Source organism: Tubulanus polymorphus, chromosome 2 (assembly GCF_964204645.1).
Source record: "Tubulanus polymorphus chromosome 2, tnTubPoly1.2, whole genome shotgun sequence".
NCBI lineage: Eukaryota > Metazoa > Nemertea > Palaeonemertea > Tubulaniformes > Tubulanidae > Tubulanus > Tubulanus polymorphus.
In genome coordinates this window covers 2,527,451-2,554,022 of record NC_134026.1, presented here as the reverse complement: position 1 = coordinate 2,554,022, position 26,572 = coordinate 2,527,451, and the positions used below count along the sequence as shown (strand labels likewise).

At 35.8% G+C, this 26,572-nt stretch overlaps 6 protein-coding genes across 9 annotated transcripts; 4 read left to right on the top strand and 2 right to left on the bottom strand.

The window, feature by feature from the left end:
- Nucleotides 1–124: 124 nt before the first annotated feature.
- On the top strand, nt 125–7,912 carry LOC141900091 (protein wntless-like). 2 transcript variants are annotated; one of them, XM_074786821.1, is made up of 15 exons: nt 125–296; nt 2,330–2,632; nt 3,153–3,283; nt 3,603–3,767; nt 3,854–3,990; nt 4,074–4,114; nt 4,199–4,326; nt 4,526–4,567; nt 4,816–4,913; nt 4,986–5,049; nt 5,258–5,401; nt 5,689–5,839; nt 5,923–6,012; nt 6,360–6,482; nt 6,778–7,912. In XM_074786821.1, exons 1-14 carry the CDS (start codon nt 191–193, stop codon nt 6,461–6,463), a joined length of 1,704 nt encoding a protein of 567 aa, XP_074642922.1. In that variant the 5' UTR covers nt 125–190; the 3' UTR covers nt 6,464–6,482; nt 6,778–7,912. The 2 variants fall into 2 exon arrangements, with proteins under 2 accessions (XP_074642922.1, XP_074642923.1); XM_074786822.1 differs by lacking the exon at nt 4,526–4,567.
- Nucleotides 7,913–8,506: 594 nt separating this feature from the next.
- Nucleotides 8,507–10,526, top strand: LOC141898233 (neo-calmodulin-like). Its single transcript, XM_074784057.1, has 7 exons — nt 8,507–8,512; nt 9,008–9,050; nt 9,173–9,316; nt 9,563–9,675; nt 9,864–9,954; nt 10,178–10,234; nt 10,441–10,526. Exons 1-7 carry the CDS (start codon nt 8,507–8,509, stop codon nt 10,524–10,526), a joined length of 540 nt encoding a protein of 179 aa, XP_074640158.1.
- A 61-nt stretch (nt 10,527–10,587) lies between these two features.
- LOC141899929 (corrinoid adenosyltransferase MMAB-like) lies at nt 10,588–12,263 on the bottom strand. 2 transcript variants are annotated; one of them, XM_074786557.1, is made up of 8 exons: nt 12,187–12,263; nt 11,935–11,993; nt 11,666–11,823; nt 11,496–11,568; nt 11,311–11,408; nt 11,146–11,210; nt 10,988–11,047; nt 10,588–10,915 (listed from the first exon to the last, which is right to left on the bottom strand). In XM_074786557.1, exons 2-8 carry the CDS (start codon nt 11,966–11,968, stop codon nt 10,795–10,797), a joined length of 609 nt encoding a protein of 202 aa, XP_074642658.1. In that variant the 5' UTR covers nt 11,969–11,993; nt 12,187–12,263; the 3' UTR covers nt 10,588–10,794. The 2 variants fall into 2 exon arrangements, with proteins under 2 accessions (XP_074642658.1, XP_074642657.1); XM_074786556.1 differs by having other exon boundaries at nt 12,120–12,255.
- A 109-nt stretch (nt 12,264–12,372) lies between these two features.
- Nucleotides 12,373–13,852, top strand: LOC141900436 (SRR1-like protein). The gene is made up of 7 exons (XM_074787332.1): nt 12,373–12,529; nt 12,711–12,751; nt 12,829–12,962; nt 13,052–13,150; nt 13,237–13,388; nt 13,517–13,562; nt 13,643–13,852. Exons 1-7 carry the CDS (start codon nt 12,384–12,386, stop codon nt 13,832–13,834), a joined length of 810 nt encoding a protein of 269 aa, XP_074643433.1. The 5' UTR covers nt 12,373–12,383; the 3' UTR covers nt 13,835–13,852.
- A 316-nt stretch (nt 13,853–14,168) lies between these two features.
- Nucleotides 14,169–19,050, bottom strand: LOC141900230 (amyloid protein-binding protein 2-like). The gene is made up of 14 exons (XM_074787025.1): nt 18,916–19,050; nt 18,686–18,774; nt 18,063–18,223; nt 17,682–17,805; nt 17,206–17,374; nt 16,854–16,910; nt 16,740–16,772; nt 16,581–16,648; nt 16,396–16,501; nt 16,137–16,261; nt 15,965–16,050; nt 15,701–15,891; nt 15,452–15,617; nt 14,169–15,218 (listed from the first exon to the last, which is right to left on the bottom strand). Exons 1-14 carry the CDS (start codon nt 19,048–19,050, stop codon nt 14,974–14,976), a joined length of 1,755 nt encoding a protein of 584 aa, XP_074643126.1. The 3' UTR covers nt 14,169–14,973.
- Nucleotides 19,051–19,349: 299 nt separating this feature from the next.
- On the top strand, nt 19,350–26,551 carry LOC141900452 (SH2B adapter protein 2-like). 2 transcript variants are annotated; one of them, XM_074787372.1, is made up of 9 exons: nt 19,358–19,469; nt 19,606–19,722; nt 20,016–20,838; nt 21,042–21,143; nt 21,446–21,552; nt 21,627–21,718; nt 22,058–22,264; nt 22,785–22,993; nt 23,353–26,551. In XM_074787372.1, the coding sequence occupies exons 3-9, from the start codon at nt 20,020–20,022 to the stop codon at nt 23,701–23,703; spliced, it is 1,887 nt and encodes a 628-aa protein (XP_074643473.1). In that variant the 5' UTR covers nt 19,358–19,469; nt 19,606–19,722; nt 20,016–20,019; the 3' UTR covers nt 23,704–26,551. The 2 variants fall into 2 exon arrangements, with proteins under 2 accessions (XP_074643472.1, XP_074643473.1); XM_074787371.1 differs by lacking the exon at nt 19,606–19,722 and having other exon boundaries at nt 19,350–19,469.
- The last annotated feature ends 21 nt before the right edge of the window (nt 26,552–26,572 follow it).

Genomic DNA, 26,572 nt, shown 5'->3' with positions numbered 1-26,572 from the left:
TTTTTTATTCTTTTAGGAGCCCGCTCACCCTGCTATTCGCAATGGTTCTACCCGATCACAGAGGGCAGCACGTGCCGGTGTATTGTAATTGCAAAGGATTATTTTCATTTCCGGGTTTGGATTTTCGCAAGGAGTCATACTCATTTTCTTTCATCTCTTGCTTTAGAATAACGACGCCTGGAAGACGACAATGGGCGGTGTAGTGTTGGAAACGCTAAGTACAAAGAAGTTACTGATATTACTGGGTATCCTGTTAGTGTGTCAAATTGTATTCTTCTTGATCGGGGGTAAAATTGGTGAGTAGTTCTTTTGATTTCGACTTCATTAAAAAAATTTCACCAGGCACTACCATACCAACCAACGACATCTATTGAATTGTATGGTTAAAATGAAACGTTTAATTGCAACAATAAGAATTATACCTCTAGATATAGGATGTATGATTATCGTGCTTGTCCTGTCCTGTGGCGGTGGTGTGTTTGACTCACAACTGAGAGGTTGAGCTTGAGGGTTCGAATCCTAGTGAAACCATGCATTCGGGCAGGACACATATCAGTGCTGGTCGACTCACTGATTTAACAACAAAAGTCCGTACCTGGCAAAAATCTTCAGCATGTTGAAGTTGGCCAGTAATAGGAAGAACTAGAAGAAATACTTCAATTTGACCGCAATCACACGGAGATGATTTGGCCCGGACTGCTGAAGTGCGTGCACACAAACCACTCACTTGATACTTAAAGTCATTTCCAGAACCAGTTGCAATTCAAACGCAATCATTTTTGTCCCGTGCCAAAATTTGGCTCGGGCCTGGTCCAACTTTATTGGTCAGGCCATATTTTGCCCGGGCCAAAACGCTTATCGTGGCTATTGTTATCTAATTTAATATTTCGTGACACTTTTCTTTTGAGGCTTTATCAGTTTTTTAAATGTGGATGCCTATGAGCCTTTACAGAGAATCTTCACTTGCTCATGTTGTTTTGATGACTCCTAGGAGTTGAGTAATGTGACAAATATTGGGATTACAACTGCATATGAGATAGCCTATATGAAGTTATTGCAGCAGTAAACAAAACAAATGTGGGGATACAGTGTGTATTTTCCTCAGTCTAATTAGGCTATATCTTCATCTGAAAACCAATGTTTTTTTTAGATATTTTCAATGTAGTGTTAGGCCTATATTGAAAGGTATCATATCACTATCTCCTACAAGAGAAAAGAAGTACCTTTTATGGCAGTCATTCATAGAACTAGTTTCAATATCATAAAAGGTGTTTTCTCTATTAACCAATTAAGCCTACAATAAACCATTTCATTGTGTTCCAAACAATCAACGCTGTATTTAATGTTGTATAGTGTGACATATCTTAAATTCTCTGAGTGTTGACTGATGTTTTACATTTGTAGTTTAGGCTATAGAGTCTCTCCATTTTTGATTTGTATTTCACTGTAAACCTAATAATCATTTTGAATATATTCATGACGTCATTATTCGGTAGATAATCAATCAGATATATTTCTCTAACTAGAATTATTAGAAATTTAGCTGTTCACTGATTTTTATTATGAAACCGAAAATGCTTGAATAAATCCTGATACAATTCTATAGTGGATGAATTCTTAGGAAAGGAAGCACGCGTAGATTCGTAGGTGTATCCAGTGTTGACTAGCAGTGGTGATTCTTGGAAGTATCTGATTTATCGTATAGTCGGTATTACTCATTTGATCACATCAATAGTCAGCGCTACTTGTAAAACATGTCTGTATTTTGAGAGATCCGCGTGCGATAAAAGATCAACCGATCTGCTACAGACAGAATAACGATTCTTCTGCTTTGGTTAATTGCCTGTCGGTATTTGCGAAGGAATATCAGACAAGTTGAGCGCGGACAAAGGAAAATTAATGCCCTCGGGGCTTAAGATCTCTTACAATATTTGTTTTATGGACAAACGCACAAACGTTTTCTTGCTCTTGATATAATTGGAATTGGTTACAATTTCTATAATTGCCCACTTGAATCCAATTAACGATCTCATGAGAATATTCCATAATGAAGACTTGTGTATCATACTGTTAAGTATTGTATGCTCCTCTGTTGAAAATAACTGTTTTAAATGACAAGAGATTTAGGTAAGATAAAATTGGTCAATGAATAATTTCATTAAATGAACCCAAAATCTTTCATGATGAACTGATGATTCTAGACTGACGTTCCCAAGATTTCCTTCATAACTATGTAACTATGAATCTGATGTATGGTTGTACAGGATGAACCACCAGATTCAAATTCTGATTTTTTCAAAATTTTGTATATCATTGTTTGTTATTTCAGCTCCTTCCCCGTCTTCTGCTGTGAGCGTTTTAGGGACCTGGTGCGTCGATAAAAACTATCCGGTCAAACAGGACGAATGGTCTTTCAGTCGTAGCGACTTGAAGGATGGTAAAGGTTGCGACTCGGTGGCGGGTTACAGCGATCCAAAAATCAAAGCGAAATCAATCAAGGCCGAAGAAATCGTATTCACGTTTCAACTGCCGTTGCCTCGAGACGACGTGAAGTTGGATTATTCTCGATGGTTCCAGAACTTTCTAACCGTACTTCAGCTTGATGTTGAATACGATGAATTGAATAAAATGGGTAAGATCAATATTTCTAATGGGATAATTTGAGATATAGACTCCAGTTTCACTACAAACTCAATCAGAAATATATTGATATTGATATATTTCGAAAGCAATGAAAATGAAAAGAAATTTGCGAAATCGATTCCTATGTGAATTTCTTGAATTCGAAATTATTGATATATGATTGATGTATCATCAGTAAAAACTATTCTAGATTGATTCTTGACTTGAGTTATGATATCTTTTTTTAAACTGACTATTTTATTGTAAAAGTGTAAGGCCTAATCAAATATGACCTTTAAGATGTTTAACCACTGACTAAGTTGGAATGTAGCTGCCAGCTTTGAGCATTTTATACGAAATCCATGGCACTAGCTTTGACTAATCCTATTGGTCTACTGGCTTGTACATTTGGTTTTTTATCGGTACGAGACCCGGGTTCGATCGCCGGTGAGTGCGCGTAATTGTGCTCACTTACTTATCACAAACAGGATTGAAATTTCTTCTAACTATAATGACGATGTGTTTTTTAGGTGACAACCCAGTGATGAAGATGGACATTCGTCTTGGTTATAGAAACAAGTGGGATCCTCCGGATACCTGGACGGAACTGGCTCGATCTGATGAAACTAGAGCTCTTGACTGCTCTATAGACGAAGTCCATGTGAGTAAAATCCAAATGGAGGTTTTCAAGATACCGGTATTCGTTATGTACTGATAATATGTAGGGAATCCTACAATGATAATGACAAAATTATAGAAAGTCCGAAAATGTTTCCTAGAGCGAGTAGTTTATTCAACATTTTGACTATATTCTAATAGTTATCTTCAGGAATACTGAATAGGCCTATGTGTTGATGAACTACGTATTGAAGAATCTGGAATGAAATTTTGAGATAAATAAGAGTGAATGCCTTGCTGCTAGAAATGATTATTGTTTTTAAGAGTGGATATATTTGGTTATGGTACATATTTTCTTACAGAAAATAGCCGGATACTATTATAATTGTTCGCTGTTATCATTATTTGAGTTGGGAAGTTGTCATCATGATTATTATCTGGTGAACATACGACTACCGACCTGGGACTTCCTTCGAAAAACACCTCAAAACGATCACATCGGTAAACTAGTTGACCTTCACTTGATCGTAAGTTATCATCGTAACGAGCGTATCGCGATTCTTACAAATCGTTTATTATTTTTGTACTTGATGCATTTTGTTTGTGATTTCAGACGATTCATCAGAACGGTGGATTTACTAAAGTTTGGTTCTCGTTGAAGACGACTCTGTTTCCGATTCTGTTGACAGTGTTGATCTGGTTCTGGAGAAGAGTTAGCATCTTGGATCGTCCACCGAATCTACTCGAGAAGTAAGTCTTAACGTCATTTTATTCACGAATCTTCGACCATAATCTTAACATTTCTAATAGTAAGAATATGTTTCATTTTGCAGGATGTTGCTGGCTTTAGGGTGTTCTCTTTCATTCTTAAACTGTAAGTTTTTTGCATCTTTATTTTGAATTTAATTGTTTTCAAAACCTTATTGTAGTCCTTCACTTGTCGAATTTATGATTTTAGTGCCTATAGAATGGTTGACGTTAACGGTGAACATGCCTTTCATGTTGCTTCTAACTGATATAAGACAGGGTATTTTCTACGCTATGCTGATGTGTTTCTGGATCATATTCGCCGGTGAACATCTCATGGTAAATTATGAATTTTTACGTCACTTTGAGAACGAAAATATTTTCTTTTTTTAAGTTTATCATCGCTATAATCATTACAATCAGGGTAAACATTTATCAGAATATCTGTCTTAAAAAGATTAACCAGCGAGTAATCTTATCAATGCGCATATATTGATGCATTTCTGTTGAAATTCCATGTTATCTGATTTTTGGAAAGGATCTGACAGTTGATTTGGAAACTATCGTACACAAATCTAAAGTATGTATCGGTGCTTGCAAGCAATCCTACAATGCTATTTGTTAAAAGTCCAAACAATCAAAAATAATGAAAATGATCTAAACTGGATATATAGCATTATGACATCACGCAAAATGACATGCAAATATATATATATATATATATGCATCCAACGGAGATGACTTGATTGAACCAGCATGTGCATCGCTAATGGTATCCTTACTAGAAAATCAGGTTGCTTAAGAATTTTATTTTTTCCCAAAAATCAGGATCAAGTTGAACGAAACAAACTCGTATTGTACTGGAAACATCTGAGTGCTGTAGCCGGAGGTTGTATCTGTTTGTTTGTGTTTGAGATGTGTGAAAGGTGAGAGAAGTTTCTCATGGAATATCATCCGATGCGTCGGGACGGTTAGGTTTCATCTCTTTGTCTTTTCAGAGGTGTGCAGTTATACAATCCATTCTTCAGTATTTGGGTGACTGACATTGGTACTAAACTGGCTGTATCCTTTTTAATTCATCTTCTAGAATTACGTGTCAACAATAGCAAATATGAACTCTTGATGATATAAAGTAAATTCCATCTAATTCCGACATGGTTAGGTATACTGTAGCTCTTGTGTTCAGGTTTGAATTAAAATTTCAAAAGAATCTTGGATATTGCCTGATAGTATTCCTGTAAATTTTTCGTTTTCCTTCACTTGTTTCTAGTTGGCTTTCGTTATAATGGCGGGTATCGCGGCCTCCATGTATTTCTTCTTTTTGTCTTGGATGATTTACCTCGTGTTTCGCAACATCAGCGCTAAGAAATCGGCACTGCCCGAAATGACGAAGGCCAGACGTAAATATTATTTGGTATGTAACAGTCTCAATAGACTCTATGAAGAAATCAGAATTCGTATAAAGGTGGTCAGATTGATGTGGAAAATGTGAAAATTCTGGAAATGGATGCCTGTTTGAAGAATTGTGAACAATTTGAAAAAATCTGAAAGAATTTAAGAATAATGTCGTAAAAATATTTCAATCCTTTTTTCATGCATTACACTTTAGAGCTCAGAATTTACGTGCAAAAGATCCTGGTATTACGTTTTTAAGAAATGAGAAAAAATCGAATGTGAATTACAAACATCAATATATTTCAGGGTCTGATTCTGCGTTTTAAAGTACTCATGTTGACGACACTTCTCTGCGCTGCTATGACTGTCATTTTCTTCATTATAAGTCAAGTGAGCGAGGGGCAGTGGAAATGGGATGAGGATATCACACTTGAATACACGAGTGCATTTTTCACAGGTTCGTTAACTAAAATAAACTGAATAGAAAATATGGTTTCTGTGTCGATTAGAATTTAATAACAATTCGTATATATTTTCTAGGTGTTTATGGTATGTGGAATGTATATGTGTTTGCACTACTCTCATTGTACGCTCCATCACATAAGTACAAACCAGTCTCTCAAACTGGAGGTTTGTATATTCTTTTAAAGTTATTTCCCATATTTGCCATTTAATGCATGACGATATTTTATATTTTGATATTCAGGTTCCGATCTAAGGAACAAAAGCCACTTGTCCGGAGGGGCGAGCATATCTGTAATTTCATTTGCCCCCTCAATAACTTACTTGCCCTACACAAGCAGTCCGACTGGCGGCACAATCATCTATTGATTGGGAAAAAAGCTTTGAGACAAAGCACTACTAGCCCGGTGGAAAAGTGATAATGATAACCTACTTACTCTTATGAGAATATACTTGTCCTGGGCAATCGCGCAAGTGCTTAGATCGGACTCTGGATATTTGGTGACGATTTTCAGCTGATGGAAGTGATGGCAGTAACGAAGAAGAGGTTGAATTCACTCAGTTATCAACTGAACAGTCGTCTCTCGCACACTTCACGCAGAAAGCTGCAGCCAGTTAAACTGATTATCTCTTGAGAGGTGCGTTGTCTCTAGTGCAATACGCCGACCCTTTCTGAGAACTATAAGTTGAGGACACTTCTCTGATAGGTTTCATTGTGTCCAGTAGGAATTGTAAATCGCCTTGGTGTCAATTCAACAGTAGCTATAAATTAAAGTTAACAACTGAAAATGAATCGAAACAACACAAATTTAACAAGTGGCCAATCCTCTTCAATAATTCAAGGATAAAATCTAATCAATAATTCTAATTCGACAGTCAAGAGGATCGGTCAATGTGAATGGGTATTGATTTCCAACGTTTTAAATTTTTCAGGAAGACAGATCTGCGTGTCGTATGAGAGTGAATGCAATACATCAATGAGGAGGGAATCTTGATATTTATAGCTTTATGTTGAGTAGCTTAGACTTATAATCAAATGGTTATTATCTGGTGCTTTAAATGTGGCTTCATCTTCGCTGATGTAGGCGCAACATTTGTTGTACGACAGAAATCTTTGTGGACGGAAGAATTTGTAAAAGCGTCTGTCGATTAGAGGCAGAAACATTGACTAAATTGCTGATTACGCAAAATGTATTAAAGTTAAGCAGTGTCGTCTCCCACCGTAATGTGTATTTGAAAATGCTATATTTTATTCACCGAAACTTTTAAAAGGCTGTGAATCATCGAAATTTGTGAACAGTATTCAAAAAATCGATAAGAATATTCTATTTCACCTAGGTTAGTATTTCACTGAACAAATTTGAGTTTAGCCTCAACTTGTACATTCTCTAGGCTCCGAAATGTTTGATGTCTGATTGTTGTTTCCTCTAGAGTCTTGTTTCTTAAATTTCGACAAATGTTTTTGAAAAAATTTAAGCTGTGTCACAGGAAAAATGTTTGCATTTCGTGAGAAAACGTTGAAAAAATATTTTCTAAGAAATTTAACAATTAAACCTAATTTTAAAAAATGAAGTATTGTTTTATATTGTAAATACATGTCTTGTAATCATATTGTGAGAGTAAATGCTTTCTCTACTCTCTACGTAATCATATTTGTAGCTGAGCAAAGTTAATCAGAATTATCGAAACAAAGCATTTCAAAATGAATCTCATTGTAACTGAACTTCTAAATGTAAGGACAAAAATTAAGACGATCATCTGTTTTTGCTTGTAATGTATATATCGAATATAAAGTACTTATTGATCAAAGTTAACTATTATTTCAGTAGGAAAATAGGTGAAAATATTTACAATAGATTTTCAATAATTTATGATGCACACTGTACTTATCAATTGTATTTTCAATCAACCAGCTGTGAGATTTTATTTTTACGATTTTACAAACCGATTCAATTGTTCTTTTTACAAACGTTCACTTCCGAGTTATTTTCTCAAAGAAACACGAGTTTGTTTGTATTTAGAATCTTTTTTTGTGGAAGTTGATCTTCTTTTTATACTTCTTTATTCGGCCTGGAATTATACGTTAGAAATTTTATGATTTATTGTATGTGTACATATTATATACATTAGATAGAAAATAATAAATTCAGTGTAGTTGTGATGAAATCATCGTTGTTTTTTTTCCTTCGGTTATGTGTGATTTACGTGCAGCACTTCCCCGTTCCGAAACACTGAAGATAGCACATCATAAAACGGAACATCTCGTCTCTAATTAATTGACTAGAACTAATGTTTTAGCACAGCTTGCGCGCGGACGTAGATTACGTAGACGAGTCTAATACGTATATTAATAGTTATAAGACGTTTGGTCTGGCTGTGACGTTAATGATGTGTAAGAGTATTCTGTCCAATTTCACACTCGTAATTGCGAATCGTTCGCAACGTCAAATAAGCTTACATATTAACAGATATCGAGTTATAATTGAATATTTCAAGTCTATCTACCGGTATATACCAACCAACCCCTGACTGGAGACGCGATACGTATCTTTTCATTAGGCATCGATTTGCAAGCGACAGGATAGAACTTGGCATCTTCCTTTCCGCATCTCAATATAAAAGGATTAGTCTCCCCACTGATAACATCCATACGCAGCAAGTAATGATGGTAAGTAAAATGATATTATATGATCTGTAGATATTGCTTTAAATGCAGCGTTGTTGAAAAGATATTCAAAATAAGCTAAATAAAAAGGCTCAATTATGATATCTGAAAATGAAAGTAAACTATGGTGATGTTATTGTAGGCCATAATTAGTTTCATGCCATTGTCGTGTTGGTGTTGTGGCCTATTATTTCATCGATCAAGTTGATTACCGTGCTGTAGTTGTTTTTCCAATAGTAACTTGTATGATAAGATAAAATCCAACTATTTACAGATTAAAAGAATTTAAAAACCAGAATTTATTTATTCAAACCTGACGATGATCTCTACGGTGGGATCGAAACGTCGTGTCTTTTATATATTTTTGATTGAATAAATAAATTCTGGTTTTTAAATTCTTTTAATCTGTAAATAGTGGGATTTTATCTTATTATCCGTTCACCTCGTTTGAGTGTGGTTATCGTTCTAGTAACTTGTATGATTTAATCCAATCTACAGACAGACAGTATCTATCAGCGATATACGGAATCTCAAATTCGAGGTAATTTTTTTCCGCATTTGAAAGAAAGAGTATTTAACGCAACGCAAATCATTCGACGAGATCAGTGGTAAATGAAAAAAAATAAGACTGGTCTCAGTTTAATATCGAAATCATTTTTACAGAATTAAAAGAAGCATTTAGACTTTTTGATAAGGATGGGGACGGCAGTATAACTTCATCGGAACTTGGAACGGTGATGAGAAATTTAGGACAGTTCCCATCAGCAGACGAACTTGAGCAATTGCTCAGCGAGGTGGATATAAATGGTAAAGAATTCTTCGTTGGTACAGTCGAAATCCCGTTTAACTACTATCTTTCAAAACATGATTAGATAATCTCTAATCTGGCAAGGATGAAGTGGGATGTCATTCATTAAGTGATCGAAAAAATTACCCAGGCAAATCCCGAATTCAGATCAAAGATAGACACGATACAAGTCCATCCACATACCAACGTTATCATAATAAGTTGATAGGAAATATTTTGAAGAATAGGTTTTCTGGTACTTTTAGGAGATGGTAAGTTCAGCTTTGAGGAGTTTGTTCAAGTAATGGCTAATATGGGTGGATTATCGGAAGAGCATAACGAAGAAGATGAAGTTGAGGAACTCCGAGAAGCATTTAAGGCAAGATATACGAACTTCCAAAAACCATAATAAAAGTTCGTGTTCGTTGAGATAAGAATTTTGGCTTCATAGTTTTTGCGAACAAATTTCAGCCTGTTCTATAGATTCACCAATAAAAAAAGAAGAGCATGACTGATTTGTTTTATTTTGTGACTATTTTTGCCCCACTAATTCGGGATTGCTTTCAGGTGTTTGACAAGAGCGGTTGTGGGTTCATTACAGCCTCAGATCTCAGATATGTTTTACAATCGATGGGTGAAGATCTCACAGAATCTGAACGTAAGTAATTCTCAGAACTATTCACTGGCATTAGATCAGATTAGAGATTTCATCAGCTCAGTTGATTTAAAAGTTCGAAAGCTCAGCATTTTATCGAAACGTTAGAGGCCCGAAGTTGCTGAAAATCTCAAGGAATGATTTGATCATACAAACTTTTTAAGCCGAATTCATGTTTTGGACCATTTTCTACACAAGGGGCTTAACTAGACGATTCATTTTTTAGTGGACGAAATGATCGCTGAAGTTGATATCGATGGTGACGGTAGAATTGACTTCGAAGGTAGGTGCCGGACGTGAATGATACATGTATCAAATCTATCCTGGGGGGTAATGCATGAATGTTGCGTCAGGCACTGTAGCTTCAGTTCATCGTCTCTCTCCATCAGCGGCGACTATCATATCATTCGATTTGCGATGTTTTCAAATTGGGTGTCTAACTGTCGTTTCTTCCCTTCAGTCAATGAGGCTCGATTTCAACTGTTTCAGAATTTATTGCCTGTATGTCGGAAGAAAGGAAAGATGAACAGACCAAAGTCTCCGAAGAAAATTCACCGAACTCATCAGATGCTTAAACAAGAGCAAATCCGAATCGAGTAGTATTTGAATGTACTAAAAGCATTTGTTTATTTTCCAATTTACAAAAATAAGCTTCATCAGATCAAAAAGTGCTAGCAACGAGCGCTGTAACAATATTCAAAGCAAATAGGGGATAAAATCTGTTTGAAAGACTAGAAATACAAGGTATATGTTGTATGCCAATCTATTTGAAGTAAAACTCAATGAATCAGAAATTCATCTTATTCAAATAGAGTTATCAAATAAATGAATTTGTTGTATTAATCAAGTAGCTGCTTCTGTTGTATTTTCTGTTTGTTCCGGATGAACCCGACGATAAATCTTCTCTTGTTTACCTTCTTTCATGGCTAAGTATCTCGCTAAAGTAAATAAATAGTCGCTCAATCTGAAAAATATACGTAGATATTGTTTAAATGAAATCATGAAAATGACTGTTTTTCGTTCAGATCCAATTTACCTATTCAGATATTTAACCGGAGCAGAATCCATTTCATCCATTTTTGACAAAGGCACAACTCTGGAAAAGAAGAGAGAAATTTCTGAAGTCTCGAAAAATGGTGAAAGCCATTAGTAAGTAAACTGTGTGACAGGGAGAGCTGAAGGAGTCTTATTTACCTTCTTTCTGTTCTTCTACAAACTCCACGAGCGACATGTAGCGCAGCACTGGCTTTACCTCCAGACTGTGAACATGAATTCATTGAACAATTATTCAATCATGATTTTCAAGATGATTTTCATTACTGTCACTGTCATATTCAAAGCAACCATTTAAATACCTACTGGTAATATGAAGTTTTTCAGAGGTGGCAGTTTTTCCGTGTATTCATCAATCCAAGTTTCTAAATCTTTAATATTTTCCGGATTAAAGTGCGTTTTCTCTAGAAAAGAAATCGAATTTCACAGCAATAAGAGGATCAACAAAAAATAGACAAAACTTGTCAGATTTCGATTGAAATGCAATGTACTTAAGTGTGACTCGCGAGCAGAAGATTTCGGGGTCGCAATATGGGATCCAATGTCTTGCAAAACTGATTGAATCTGAAGGGAAAATTTCAGGATGTCCAAATCGAATATTCTAAATTTCGAGATTTTCACAAAATTAAAGGTAGAAAATATTTATGCCTAAGATTCGGACCATTTCTAATTGTGTGTTCACAGAATCCTGGTGTCCGGCGTCTGAACATAACTCTCCAGCAAAACCAATAGCAGAACTCAATTCATCATTGGTTCCTAAGGCTTCAAATATCAAATCATCTTTAGCCCTTCTTTCACCGGTGAACAAAGATGAAGAACCTGAAACGAAAAAAATTGGATTCAACACCAATATGCGATGGCAATGTGTCAGGACAAGATGGAAGCAAGCCCTAAGCTAACTTCCCTGGTACTTCATCGTCATTTTCTTACCTTTATCACCAGTTTTAGTGTATATTTTTGGCATTTTCACGTTTGCAGCGGCAGAAATTCTACAATAGAAATTTTTCTTTTGACATTTACAAAAATGGTGAATATAATCGGCTATTGGAATTGGACTTGTTTGATTATATCGCTCTAAAATGCGCATTGTTCTTCATATCACACTCACACAATACCTTGAAATATAAATATGTCGGACGGGAATAAACTGTCTTAAATTTCGTAGGGCAAGCATGTTCGTACCTATAATCAGACTAATTAATGACAGTTCCTTAACCTTTTACGATATATTCCCAGAACTACCTCTGGTGAGTGAGGGTACCAACTCTGGCGAGTGAGGACACGGTTATAGTAGTGGGATTCGAACTTAAATTTTGCATGAATTAGTACAGTCGTCACCCTACAATTTTGTTTTTCGACTGTCAAAACTTAAAAAAATCATGCTGGAATCGGAGTTTAAAGTTGTTAAACATAAGAAGAACAAGAGGGATCAAAGATGCACAACTATCTCAGATTTAAAATCAGACCCATTAACTGCTGGTGTAGTTAGTTATTCAGATATCGAGCATCGTTTTCGAGCAATAAGGTTAGATACCAAAACAGTCTGTCAGTGTCAATGTCATTATCCACTTTTAACCTTAAGCATGTCCAATTGGCAATTCTTATAGACTCTATCCCTCTTGTCACCATTTTTGTTTCGTTTTCACCTTTATCAGCCTAGTGTTGGTATTTGATACACAATGAATTATATATTTCTGTTTTTGTAGAAATGAGCCATCAGTCATTGATATTGCGGAATCCATTGCAGGTAAAAATAAGACAAATTGTCAAATTCATTGGTCTTAGAAATTGAATATAAATCATCTGTATTGTTTTTTGTTTCAGGTGAATTGCGATGTTGGAGACCAGGGGAATGTCACAAACTGAAAATTGTCTGTTATGGTTTAGGGCAATTTGTTACATGTATCACTGCCAGATACCAATTGATGGTTTTATATCTTATCACAGAAAAACTGCAGGTAGATACCTTCATTCAAGACTTCTTAACAACTTCCAATTGAGTTAAGTTTCCTTATGAATGAAATTTATTCTGATGCATTTTCTTCAGATTCCAAAATCAAATTGTGTATGCTTCGACCCTATGTTTACTTCAAATGAGCTGAACATCCTGAAAGAAATAGAATTTTCCATCGAGGACAAGAATGAAGTACGTAGGCCTTTGTGCTTTTCTTTAAAAGTAAATATAACAGGGAACATGACACAATTTATTATTTGTTTTTACATATTTCTAAGGAAGGGAAGCATTTGGTATCTGGACCAACTGTGTTTTATATGCCTCATTGTGGAAAGGCTTTGTACAATAATTTACTATGGGCGAACTGGTCTCGTGAAAAACTCCAAGAAATATCAATTATCGGTAATAGTTTTAGTGAAATGAAATCCAGGTGAGTAAAACCAATTAGAAATCTGAAATCTTACCCGCAGTTCATTTGTATCTAGTCTCTCAATTCATTACCTGAAACTATGAGCTTTATAGATTATTTTATGGCTGAAGCTGTCTTCATATTTCCAGATTACTCGACAAAGTAATGGAAACCCAGTACAAATATATTAATAATGTATCCTTGTCAATGTTATTTTTCTGAGTACAATTTCATTATAACAAACTTCTCGTTTGTTCCTTAATGTATAATACAAGATACTGCCTCGATTGTGCGAACACCCGATTAGTGTATCCGCTGATATTGAAAGTATGTTTTGTAACACTTCCATTCAGACATTCTCTGTATCAAGTGAAGATATAAATGAACAGTTTTGGAATAATTGCGATATTCCTGTGTATGAAGATGATGTAGAGATCATTAGATGTAAAGATACAAGCCGACAATAGATATTTTAGTTTAAGTAACATGGAATCTGTTGTTTTACTTTCTATTGAAGTTTCCCCCCTCGAGGACAGAACCCCAGATCTTCACGTATTATTCACATTTGTCGGACTTGACAAGACTTGGATGGTTACTTCTTCACCCCATATCTGATGACCCGTTTTTACATCGCATCTGTTGTACAACTCATAGAATGAAGCGATCACTTAGTATATATTAGGTCGACTGGAACTTGTCTCAACTCAGCAACTGGTCTTTTATCCCGCACCTCGTATATCCGTTGGACTACATTCAACATGAACAGAAAGATTTTTATATTAACATACAGTTTTGCTTTAATTTAATTAGCCAATAGACTTTTATATACATTGCAATACATTCACACGATAATAAGCCTTTAAAACAGACATTCAATGTGTAAGTCCTATGTATAATGTACACCGTAGTGGAATTGTATGAGGGAGTTTATTCCTCTCTGAAAGCAGTTTGTACAATATATACATGCGTCTGCATATCTTAGCACAGATCAAATATGTATACATGTATAGTAAACACATTAAGCTTAAGTCAATCAACTTCACAAACATGGAGATGAGTGTATCTAATATACATATGAATAATGATTCTACACACATTAATTCAATACATTCATCGCATCATTCAATGTTGTACACAAAATCGTTATAATTTGGCACCAGAGTTGACGTTCAAACATTTTACTGTTAGCCTCGGTTGCTTTCACCGAGTGAAAGAAAACACAAAGTATTTCTCGAGTACGACAGCATCGCATAACAATCAAAACACCACTCCACAATACACCGTGTAAGTACATGTATTTTTAACTTAACTTCTTTCCCTTTTATCTGAACCTGAGACTTGATTTAAGCTAGTTCCATTATAAGAAAATTTACACAATATCATTCATTAATATAATGAACTATCGCAGTACAAAGAATTAACTGAACTTGTTAATGTAAGAGCGCTTAATTTCCATAATCATAAGTAATTATACAATTGACTCCTAAGCACAAGCGGTACTTCCATTCATCCACATAGATTTCACCACCTCTTAATAAATAATATACAATAGATTCCATATGCACCATCAACGAAAGACTTAACACGAGATAGATTCCCATATCTCTCAAGAAACCGGTTCCATCACAAAAAAAGTATCGATCACTTCGCTTAAATTGTCGATGATCGTTGATTCTAATTCGAGAGGTTTTGAGTTTTCTAGATTGTTCCTGTCTCTTAGTTGATTCCATTGATGCAGTATCACAGTATATTCCATAGCTTTTTGATTGTCTTCGATGCTGTGATATAAACGCAACAGTCCGCGATAGTCGTATTCCAATCCGCTATAACCGGGACCGAACAGTTTTTTTCCTGAAATTAATAAACAAACAAACGTTGTGATTGTTTTCACCAACATAATTACTCTACAATTTGCCTGTCACGATTCATCGTAGTAAAGCTGAGGCAAATGCAAGTACTTTTGTCACCAAAAGTCAGAAATAAGCACTTCTTAAGCACTTTATTTAAAATTATCATGAAAAGTTAACTACCAAATTCTTCTAACACTTTGGAGAACCCTGTTATTTCAACAAACTCAAACGTACCGATACTTATTGATCGAAGGTATAATTTTTCAGCTTCGACATAATTGCGTATGTCGTAGTTATATAAAGATGCGAGATGACCGACCGAGAGAGCCACCTCATAATCCTCTTTACCAAGTAAATTTTCCTTGATTTCTATTGCTTTTAGATGCATAGTTTCGGCTTCCTAAAAAGCATGTAATTAAAACGATATTAAGACGGGAAATGTGAATCAAATTTCCGTTTTTGGTTGATCTTAATTTACCTTACCTTATATCTATGCATCGATTGATAAAGCCGACCTAGATTGCCGTAGTGTTTGGCAGTTTGAACGTTATTCTCTCCAAAAGCTTTCTTCGCTAAAGCGAGAGATGCCAGATGTAAATCCTGGGCCTCGTGTAGTAGACTATCTTCCAATTCTTTGTTCGTGCTATCAATGGCGACCTCTTCCAAAATCAGAGCTGAAATTACAATTGCAATATAATTAAAGTTGATTCTTTCGATAAATTAGGATTTCTTACGGGTATTTTTTACCTTTAACACGTTTCGAAGAGGCGGATAAAAGGTGATCTTCGGGTAGTATGTGCAAGATGATTTCAATAGCTCTTTCCGCATGCTCTCTGAAGATAAAATCGGGTATCATTTATTTTTACACAAAGCTTTATGATACTACTTAAGATTTCTAATTATTTGCGACAGTAATTACCGCGCATCAGAAAATCTCCCCGAACTGTATTCGCTAACGTAGGAAGAATAAGCCAAATCTTCATGAGCCATGGCTACGAGGAGATTATTTCCACCAAAAACACCTTGTCGAATAGCTAGAGCCATCTGGAAAGGTGAGGGATGACAATTCATTCAATTCTAAAACAAGTATAAAGGTTGAATTTTGAACTTTGAATGTGCATGAGTGAAATAACATAGCAATTCAACCGCAAAACTCATTAACTTAAAATTCATGCTACCTGATAAACTTTTACGGCTTTTGTTATCGAGTCAACATTGAGCAAATAAAACCCATAATCTAATAACGTATCCGCATATTTATGGTGCTTTGGACCAAATTTTTCTCTGGAAAGAAAGACAAACATTTCTGATGACGAAAGCTGGATAAACTTCACATGACTATGTTACTGGGACAGGGTTTTACCTGGCTATTTGTACAGCATGTCGAATCAACAATTCAGCCTTCTTGAAATGTCGTTTTACCACACATACCTGAAGAATGAAATAAGCATTTATTCACGCGGTCTATGAATGAACATTTTGTATAATAATCATTTATGAATTTATAGCGAACAGAACTTACTTTACCACATTGACGAAAAACATCGATCTGAGTCTGAATAAAATGAAAATAATCGGATATTCATTTCATTCATTCATCAGAAAATAAACAGAAATTTTGAACAGCATCTCATACCTTTGATGGAAGCACATCGGTCAGTTCTTTTAATGCGAAACAGCAATATCTGTATGCCTGAAAGCATGATCAATGAACCAGAATTTATACAGTAAACATCAATTTACTCGGATATACCCAGACTCGTAACTTCCTAACATATCTTTCTATCCTTAACTCAGACTTCGGACCAATTTTGCCTGTCTCAGTATGTCAGAGTTAGGCGAGGTTTACTGTATTCGGCTTCGGCAGGGTTTAGTAGGAACCTGACGCCGCAATTCGAATCTTACAGTTGATATGAACGTATGAAAAAATGGTGTTATTGATTTAATACTGATTGTCTATAGATTGTACTACTACAATCTTTACATACCTCATCATACTGACTTTTGGCAAATAGGAACGCGCAACGCTCCGAGTATAAATTCGCTTTGTTCACGGTAAAACCTTTATCTTTCAGTCGATTAAGAAATCGAATCCCTTCCGCGTAACTTTCATCGGCCTCGCTGAACTTACAATTAAAATTACGAACATGCATCAATCTGAAATACATAGATAACGTGTTTCACCGATTGATTAATTAGTAATTATTCGGCATTTGCGGATTTAAAATCAGGGCCCAGTTGCTCAAAAGTTGGTTAAAGATAACCAGTGGATAAATACCATAGTAACAATGAACTTTCAATTGTCACTATGTCAACAATCCACTGGTTAACTCTAAACAACCTTTGAGCAACTGGCCCAAGTATGGAAACTTAAAATCATTTTTTGATGCACAAATACGGCGCGTTAGTCCGGGATGATACCTAACTGTGTAACTAGATGACATTGACAATCACTCATACATACCTCACACAACATTCAAACGCTTTATACCAATATTCAGCTTCATTGACTTGTTTACAAATCTGTAGACAAGAATGCATTACACTCTCGGCTTCATAATTCCAGCCAGCATCGCTGAGAAAACCACCTTCAATATAAAATCATCCAACTTATCAGCTGTGATTGAAATACATTTACAAAGTTGTGAGTTATAATTTCGCTTTAGGAGGAAATGATTGCAACTTTTATAGTCAAATATAGCAGAGAATCATTGAATTGAGGCGGGTTGATAAAAATATTTGACCCCATTCAGCATTAAAAACATTTCAAAAACTTCAAATTTGAATCCAAATTGAATTAAATGCATTACATTACAGATTGATCAAATTAACATAGCGTAATTACCGAGCATAAAACCGAGTTGTATGGCTTTATCTAGTGAAGGTCTGTTTTTAATATCAGTCACACAGCAGTGTTGAGAATAAGAATCTGATAAGCAAGTTGATACTTCAACTCCGTGATCCATATGATCCATTAATGCTTGGAAACAATGGTGAAGCAAATCCCTGAAAAATAACAATTCTTCATAATCGATATTCATCACAATCCTAAATTCACTGAAATTCAGAGTCAACATGCGATGGGTATTTAACTCTATCCACTGTCATCTACATTTACAACTTTTTTGCTGTGAGTCTTGGAGACTCATTGCTGATCAAGGCGATTCTTGTCAAACGATAACAAGTTTTCTGTCATTGGTGTCTGGTGGTGAGCGCTGTAACTATTGACACAAGCGGCATGTAAGATGTATATACAACCACCAACTATTTAACTTGAATTGTAGCCTTAACCTTAACAGGGTTAGCTATGAGTCAAATGATAGAATAGATGGAGAATAATGGTCATCGAAATATCTATATCTATTTTTTGCACACACACCCAAAAACTGTATAATTCATCAACAAATTGAGGCTGCCAGCTGACGACAGAAAGTAAAGAAAGAATGTTTGTTTGGATGACATTGTTACCTTTTATCATTAACCTTAAGCACTCTGGCAAATGTGTCCAGTTCGGAGAACTCCATACCCAGCTGACATAGTCTACCCTTATTGTACAACTGAAAAAATAACACGTATAAACAAAATGTAAATAAAATAACAATTCAATTCAATACAAATCAATCTTGGTTTCGCTTACGTTACACGTAACGAAATGAAAATCAATAAATATCTGGGTGAATATCGAAAACAAGACTGACCTTGTAGAAAATATCGAATTGTACATTTTCTGGCAATGTCCTCAACTCCTTTCTGAACTTGGCATAGTGAGCGACAACAGTTGAAATGGCAGTATTATACAGCGAATCGGGAACCCATTCTAATGCGGAAGCCATTTTATCATTTTACTCGTCGGTACGCTGTAAAACGCGGATTGAATATTGGCCCGTTGTGCAAACCTGCACCGTCGGTTGAAAACCTGGCATTGGCATTGCCATTGCAATGGCATATGATATGGTATTTGGTACAAATTTGAATCTTTTTGAATTTTAGCACTTATACCATTTCATGCACTCTAACCGCCAACAAAACCCCAATAATGCGTGGAGTGAGTGGGATTCGAACCTACCAAAAAGTGCAGGGCTGGTGTTGTTGCTACAATGCTAAACATCGACAGACGAAACGAAATTTGCGCAATCTGATTGAGCCATGGAAATGGAAGTCACTGCGCGTTCATTCATTCTGATTTAATTTATTCGCATTTACACTTACTACAATCGTGATTTATTACTCTTGCCCTTGACTTATCAGGCAGGTAACTTGTCTTCAATATTTCATCATTTGAAAACGTAATCGTTCTGCTGTTTTAATCGTATCATCAACTTTATATTCTTTTTGCCCATCCCTACTACACAATCAATTCAATCTCAATTTATTTACAACTGTCAAAGACGTGTTCTCAATTCGGTGTGCCGTCCTCCTTTAGTAATCATCCGATATAATGTTGTAGCCGTGTAGATCATCCATCAATCTCATGCTCAGGATATTAAAACAACCAAAAAAGTGTTGTAAGTGCATTTTTTCTCAACAACAACCGATCCTGGTTACATTGAATGAGATTGACATTTGTGGTTCATAATCATAGACGGTCCTCCTTATTACCCTTTAACATGATTTCAAGTGTTACAATCGATAAGGAGTAAATAAATATGCTATATTTCATGTCATCTCGGTAAATTACGTCATCTCGGTAATAAGGAGGACCCATCATAGACATGAAATATTTCCAACTTATTTTTGTAAAACTAGGCCCTGGTCGCATTTCTAATCGTATTATCTATAATAGTTTTGATTGTTTTAGGAATATGGCTGCTATGAATGGAGATGCAGCTAGTACTAGTAGCAGCAGCGGTGTCGACTGGACTGAATTTTGTGAACAGCAAGCTTTGACGTTAGCGCTCGAGTGCGTCAGCGGATTTAACAAATTCATACAAGAAAACGCGACCTTGGACGAATCGGGAATCGGTCGAAGATACATGCGTTACTTCGAGCAGTTATTTCGACATTATTTCTTTCAACACATCGACACTAAACACGCTCGCCTACTAGAAGAAGAGATTCTAGAATACGAATATTGTCACGCTACTCCGAATGACCAAGGCGACCGACCCCTCGTTAAAATGTTCGAACCGTATTTTCCGCCGAAACCGCAGATTTTACGAAACGGTGACCACCAACTTCAGAATACGGCGTCGCGACCGGCGACGATGCCTTCCAGTATGAGAAACTCGTCGATGAAAGATATCACATTCGACGACTGCGAACACGACTATTGCGAACGAGAACAGGCCTCGAAACATAAACCGTTTCGTTTACGCAAGTGGTCGTTTCGAAGTTTCAAAGGCAGCGTGCGCGGACTTTTTAACAAACAAAACTCCGACGAAGTCGAACTGGCGTCGGATTCGAGTATGAACTATTCGCGGCGTAGATATCTCGGTTTAGGCGGCAAAGACAAGCTGGAAAAATCTAAAATACGTAAAATGATCGTGGAAGTGTTGAAAGAGAGCGTCGTTCATCAGTTGATCGGGGAGGATCAGACAGGAAAAACGCATTGGGAAAAAACGAAATTGAGCCTGATTAAAACAACGGCCGGTTTCATGTTGGAATATTATACTCCAATCAAGGCAAGTAATTCTTCAATACACAAAACCGGCTAGTGGTTTTGATACACCAACAATTATTTGGACTACGAAAGTGCTGTGATTTTGAATAAAGGGTAGACAGAACCTATTCCTCTAGGAAGTTCATCCAACTTACATGAGGTTTAGTTTAATTGTAATGTTCTTTTAGTTTTTTTCTTTCATTATTGAATATTTCTGTGTTCTAGAGTTTGAAACCGAAAGGTGGTGTGTTTTGTTACCTAATCACGGAAGTTCGCGAGACAACTGCACTAGAAATGCCTGATAGAGAACATTCTTTTGTTATCCGGGTAAGGATTTTCTATTATTCAAAATATTTACCCTCTAAAACTGCTGCGCGGTAGAGCCCGTACAGTCAGTGTGGTTACAGCTGTATTTCCAAAGTTCATGATATATAGCAGTTTTTTGTAGTACCTGCTTCATTCGGATCATTTGGAATGATGTTAAATCTGGATTTTAACATCATATTTTATGGATACTTATGTGACCTGTTGTAAAAGACATTCAAATAAGATTAAAATCTGGATTGAACTGGTGCGAATTAAACTGGCGTCAAAGCTTTTTGTTCAAATTGTTTTATTCACTTTCACAGGCTGAGAATAACGTGGAATATATATTTGAAACTCCGAATGTGAAAGAGTTGAAATCTTGGCTCGCTGTGATAAAGGCTTGCATTAGACCTAGAACTCGAGTTACTTGGTAAATAGTCCTTCATTTATTGAGCTGTGAATAGAGTGTATAATGACGATAATCATTTAGGGATCTCTTTATAGTCCTCCTACAGTAACAGGGTCGCCCGGTGCAGCTACTATGGCTAGCAAAACACAAGGTGCTCTATCTGTTGCTTTGCCACCGAAGGGTGCAGGTATGTTCATCTTGTATACAGGGTTCTTATCTCATTCTGGTCCTTACACATTGGGAAATTCATTGGGAGTTTTTCTTGAAAAAATCATGAAAAGACATTGAAAAATTGAAATTTTTGGTGTCGCGTTGTTCTTGATGGTGACAAGTGATAAGAAACAGCCCATGCTGTGGATATCTTGTACTTCATTCAGGGAATTTTTGGTCTAGTGTCAGAAAAATATGGGGAAATTGTAATAGCTCCTGATTTGTAAGAACCAGCATGTACTTGATCTTATTGCAATCATATCAAGATTTATACATTGAATGCAATACCTCAGATCTGGCGATTCCTCTCGTTTAGAAATGGAATCGGCGGTTTTATCATCTCAGAATCGATTGTCTCAGAACAGTTTGAGTAGCAGTGAGCATCCACCCGAGTTACCTCCACGTACCCCTACTAGACCGCTTAGTTCGATCATGCGTACTGGTTCCAGTGCCGGATTAGCTTCGACACATCGATTGTCTGCAAGTCCGAGTAGTGATGCAGGTTCACCTCGAATTGGAGCAGGTATTTGTTGATTTATTCTTCGCTATCTATTTCTTGTTATTTCAAAGTACGTGTACGTCATACAAATGATGCGTAAATGAAATACTGAATGGGATAGTCTAGCTGAATCTATTTGATGACTTGTTTGATCGACCGTACTGTAGAACCTGTTTTAAATCTGATAATTCGGGACTGATGTGATGATTAATGAGAAATCTGAGAATATTAGTTGACAATATAGTTATGTATGTGAACCTTAAATGATAAACATATTGAATCAAGGCCTGGATCAAACTGATCTGGATTAAGTAGGCTTGACTTCATTCGGAATTGGGAAACTAATAATCCAGTTGAATTTTCCCTGAAAATTAACAAATTTTCGCTACATATTGTAATTGATGGTTTGTGGCCAGTACCTCAATACTTAATGCTGGGAACTAGATGCATGAATCGAATGCTAAGTCTTTTTGATGGAGCAGTTAAACTAAAGCTCCTGTGAGACTGTGTGTTTGTATTGAAGTGTTGTAATTATTTCACACAGGTGATCACGGAATAACAGCTGGTGCCGAGGTCAATATGGATCAGTTGTTAAGAGATTATCCGTGGTTTCATGGAACGTTATCGAGAATGGATGCTGCGACGTTTGTGTTGTTACAGGGCGTTTCGGGTCACGGTATCTTCCTCATTCGACAAAGCGAAACCAGGAAAGGCGAATACGTACTCACATTCAACTTCCAGGGTCGAGCTAAGGTAAGTCAGGGTTAGAGAAAAGCCCACAACTCGTTCATCATACAACCCAACTATTTCCTCGGTGTAGGGCAAGTTCATTAGTTCCTATTCCTAAACCGTTCCTGCTGTGTTTTCTACGAATTCACTCATTTCATGGCTGTGATCATTTGCTCGTAAACGTAGACACTTATAGGTGGCTATACCAGCATTCTTACTATAGGCGTCAAGAGAGGGTGGCTAAATGATTTGAGATATCAAAAAGTGTATTTTGTTACTTATCAATAGTTTGCAGCTTGAATGAACTAAATGTGAATCATTAATTTCTTTCATGTTTATATGATTTAGATTTTTACACGATGATATTTTTAACGGTGTTTCAGCATCTCCGTATGACGATCAATAGCGAAGGACAGTGTCGAGTTCAACACTTGTGGTTTCAAACGATATTCGATATGCTCGAACATTTCCGTACTCATCCGATTCCGCTTGAATCGGGCGGCGTTTCAGACGTTACGTTGATGGATTACGTCGTGGCTGCCGAACGTCCTCGTAGTCCGCACAGTCATAATACGGGATCGACTAATTCCAGCGGTGGTGAAAGCGCAGTGGGAACTGTGTGGACAGTCGGTGGCTCCGTACGAATGAGAACAGAATCTTTAGAAAATATGACTCGCGAACAGGCTCAAGCTCTACAGGGCAGAGCTATCGAGAATCACTATACTTTTGTATAGTTAACGACTGCCTAGAAAAGGAGGAAAAACACTATTGTATGATATTATACGGCTCCTGAATATTTCATTTTGAATTACGATCAAGTCACTAAGTTTGCCTATTAACCCGTTACATTTTCATCTGTCCCTAAAAACTATGGTTTTCATTTCTGGTGCGGCATAACTTTTAAATGAAGTTTTAAATAACTTTTTGAACGTAGACAAGGTCTCATAATCCCAATGTTGTATATAATGCCAGTAAGTGTGAACGCGGTATCAGGGGCGGAACATTAGCTCAAATGAAGAATTCTATGCACAAGAATGTTTGAGGGTAACATAATCTTGCTAGCATTTCTTGTGTTTCTACAATCATTCAGTGTGTTGTGGCTGATGCTTTTTTATTCGAAAACGTTTGTTGGAACGATAGATCGTTTTTTTCGTGCGCTTGAAAAGGAAGAAACGTCTTCGATATTTTGTCTTATTACCATTATGAGGAAGCGGTGTTAAATGAGAGAAGTATAGCCCTTATATGAACTGGTGAGAAGCTGTCAGAAATGAGAGAATCAATCCGTATACGGTATAACTATAATATCATACCGGTATTAATCATTATTTGTAACATTATAGGAATGAGGAATTTTGGTGTACATTTTTCATCAATGTATTTTGAGATTTTTAATGCATGCGCGATGTATAAAGATGCGAGATGCTTAAATGAACAATTATGATAAATAATGCCAATAATTACGTGGTTAAATTGATTATGTGAATTCATGTAATGGTATTTTTGAGTCATTATTTATCTTGTAGAGATTTTTGTTATGATAAATTGCTTCGAATAGGAAATTCAAAAGCATGTAAACTTAAATAGGAAAATATGAATAACGAGATTAATCTCGGTTCTGATGATCGCTTGTGCATTTGAACACATGCCGTACAAATACATTTCTTCTGTAAAGGAAATGAAAGTATTCATTGACAACAACAGTCATTAACTACCAGCTTAGTGTTCAACTTTCTTTAGTTATTTGTATAGGCAATATGCTTTTGCATAAGAACTGTGGTTAAAAATCTACTACGTTTGAGTTCATTTGCTCAAATGCTGAAGTAGTCGTCATTAATTGTAAATCTGAATGCGTTTGTCTGGTCCGGAATAGTTGTACATATAGAAGGATGGTTTGTAAATAACAGTATGACCGTTTTATTGTCTCCTGTTCCCTCTCTTTCTCTCTCTCTCTCAAAGAGAACTGGCATTTATCTGAAAATTTGTAAATTTACTGAAAAAACCCCACGGTTGTGGACATGTACTATTTACACATGTCATTATATTTCTATCCCTCATACAGGGCAGTCTTAATATTCTGAGTTATATAAAAGTAGTCGATTCATTTCAGTTTTTGTTGGGCCGTTTTTGAATTTCAGAATGATATGCAAAATTGATCAAATCCTACATTTTATCACGAACATGTTGGATCAGAATATCATTTATATTTTCACCACTCTATGCTGTCAAACCTCATCAATGCATTTGCTCTAAATACAAAAATCTTTAGTACGAAGATTTCCTGATGTCTAGGTCGAGATATTCATTTTTATCCATATTTAGAAATTATAAGACCTCGTATTTTAGTACAATGACTTTGACTGCTGCCTACAAGGTTCATTTCAATGAGGTTTGACTATTTAATTAATTAACCTGTGTATTTTAGAACACGAATGTTGTTTATTATTTATTGATTATTTGTACTGCTGCTGACAAATATTGTATTCGCATCCATGACTTATAATATGCTTTGCTTTAATTCATTTTGCTTGTATAGCGTTTACAATGTTATGGTGTTTATAGATTTGTATTGTATATGACAAACTGTCTCTTTTCGACCTCTCCCTCAGCAGATCTAGAGCCTCAATTCAGGGAGTTTCATTTTATATTTTAAAGTTTCCAAACTTACAGTTGCTATTCGTTTGAGAGGTATAGTCGTGTAAACTGACACACTTAACGATATTGTTAGATATTTCATGAGTAGCACTCGTACAGCTGGTGGTCACCTGCACTTTTATTTTTGTTATTACAAGTAAGGTATTACTTTTTGGAAATATTTTGTCGAATCTCAGAAAACTATCACTGTGAAATCAAATTTAGAATTTTTAGTTTTTAATTTAAGTTTTTCAACTCCCGGTGATTTGATATGCTGTATAGGTTTCATTCAGTTGTCACCATACGGAAAACTAACCATTTACATACGAGAAATTAACCATTTACATACAGAAAACTAGCCATTTATTTTGTTTCTGTGTTAAGACTTTCTCATGTCTGCTGTTATGCGAACATTTGGACCGAATTGTTCAAACGAATGATATTTGGTACAGTGTTTACCATAAAAAAAAGAGAACCGCATAAAAGCTTTCAGTTTGTTCACCAAATGATAAGACTATTCGTTTAGTTTAATAACTGCATGGATAATAAATTTTGTGCCGAGTTTGTAAGAATTATAAGATACATGTACCGTAATCTCATTTTAATGAAATATTAAACATATCATTTGTCTATAAGTTTGGAAATATTCTAGAGATGAACATATTATTTCAATCGTCTTTACTTGAAAGCATTGTTATTTTTAAATGAAGGGCAAAAAATTACGGCTTTAACCTTAATTCCAAGGTGTTGGTTATCTAGAGGGTGGTTTCATCAGGTAGCCTACCTGTACGCGCATTGTTTTATGTCAATATTTTCAGTAATGTAATTATATACTATTTTTTGTACTAAAAAGTCTGAAAGCAGATATGGAAACACATTTACCCTTCCACTAGTTGTTTTAAAATTGCCTGTTGATATTATATTATCTTTGTCTCAAGCAGAAAGCCTGTGCAATCAATCAACATCATTTAA

What these genes read in the sequence shown, in the direction of transcription:
- LOC141900091 (XM_074786821.1), top strand. Translation starts at nt 191, where the DNA reads ATGGGCGGTGTAGTGTTGGAAACGCTAAGTACAAAGAAGTTACTGATA. An exon ending in GTGTTTGAGATGTGTGAAAG is followed by an intron (nt 4,914 to 4,985) that starts GTGAGAGAAGTT and finishes TTGTCTTTTCAG; the next exon opens with AGGTGTGCAGTTATACAATC. An exon ending in CACGAGTGCATTTTTCACAG is followed by an intron (nt 5,840 to 5,922) that starts GTTCGTTAACTA and finishes TATATTTTCTAG; the next exon opens with GTGTTTATGGTATGTGGAAT.
- LOC141899929 (XM_074786556.1), bottom strand. Translation starts at nt 12,178, where the DNA reads ATGCTTGCCCTACGAAATTTAAGACAGTTTATTCCCGTCCGACATATT. An exon ending in TGCTCGCGAGTCACACTTAA is followed by an intron (nt 11,409 to 11,495) that starts GTACATTGCATT and finishes TTTCTTTTCTAG; the next exon opens with AGAAAACGCACTTTAATCCG. An exon ending in CCGGTTAAATATCTGAATAG is followed by an intron (nt 10,916 to 10,987) that starts GTAAATTGGATC and finishes TATATTTTTCAG; the next exon opens with ATTGAGCGACTATTTATTTA.
- LOC141900436 (XM_074787332.1), top strand. Translation starts at nt 12,384, where the DNA reads ATGCTGGAATCGGAGTTTAAAGTTGTTAAACATAAGAAGAACAAGAGG. An exon ending in TTATCACAGAAAAACTGCAG is followed by an intron (nt 12,963 to 13,051) that starts GTAGATACCTTC and finishes CATTTTCTTCAG; the next exon opens with ATTCCAAAATCAAATTGTGT. An exon ending in TTTAGTGAAATGAAATCCAG is followed by an intron (nt 13,389 to 13,516) that starts GTGAGTAAAACC and finishes TCATATTTCCAG; the next exon opens with ATTACTCGACAAAGTAATGG.
- LOC141900230 (XM_074787025.1), bottom strand. Translation starts at nt 19,050, where the DNA reads ATGGCTTCCGCATTAGAATGGGTTCCCGATTCGCTGTATAATACTGCC. An exon ending in CCGATGTGCTTCCATCAAAG is followed by an intron (nt 16,773 to 16,853) that starts GTATGAGATGCT and finishes CATTTTATTCAG; the next exon opens with ACTCAGATCGATGTTTTTCG. An exon ending in GGGAGATTTTCTGATGCGCG is followed by an intron (nt 16,051 to 16,136) that starts GTAATTACTGTC and finishes TTTTATCTTCAG; the next exon opens with AGAGCATGCGGAAAGAGCTA.
- LOC141900452 (XM_074787371.1), top strand. Translation starts at nt 20,020, where the DNA reads ATGGCTGCTATGAATGGAGATGCAGCTAGTACTAGTAGCAGCAGCGGT. An exon ending in AATATTATACTCCAATCAAG is followed by an intron (nt 20,839 to 21,041) that starts GCAAGTAATTCT and finishes TCTGTGTTCTAG; the next exon opens with AGTTTGAAACCGAAAGGTGG. An exon ending in TTCACCTCGAATTGGAGCAG is followed by an intron (nt 22,265 to 22,784) that starts GTATTTGTTGAT and finishes TATTTCACACAG; the next exon opens with GTGATCACGGAATAACAGCT.
- LOC141898233 (XM_074784057.1), top strand. An exon ending in TACGGAATCTCAAATTCGAG is followed by an intron (nt 9,051 to 9,172) that starts GTAATTTTTTTC and finishes TCATTTTTACAG; the next exon opens with AATTAAAAGAAGCATTTAGA. An exon ending in AACTCCGAGAAGCATTTAAG is followed by an intron (nt 9,676 to 9,863) that starts GCAAGATATACG and finishes GATTGCTTTCAG; the next exon opens with GTGTTTGACAAGAGCGGTTG.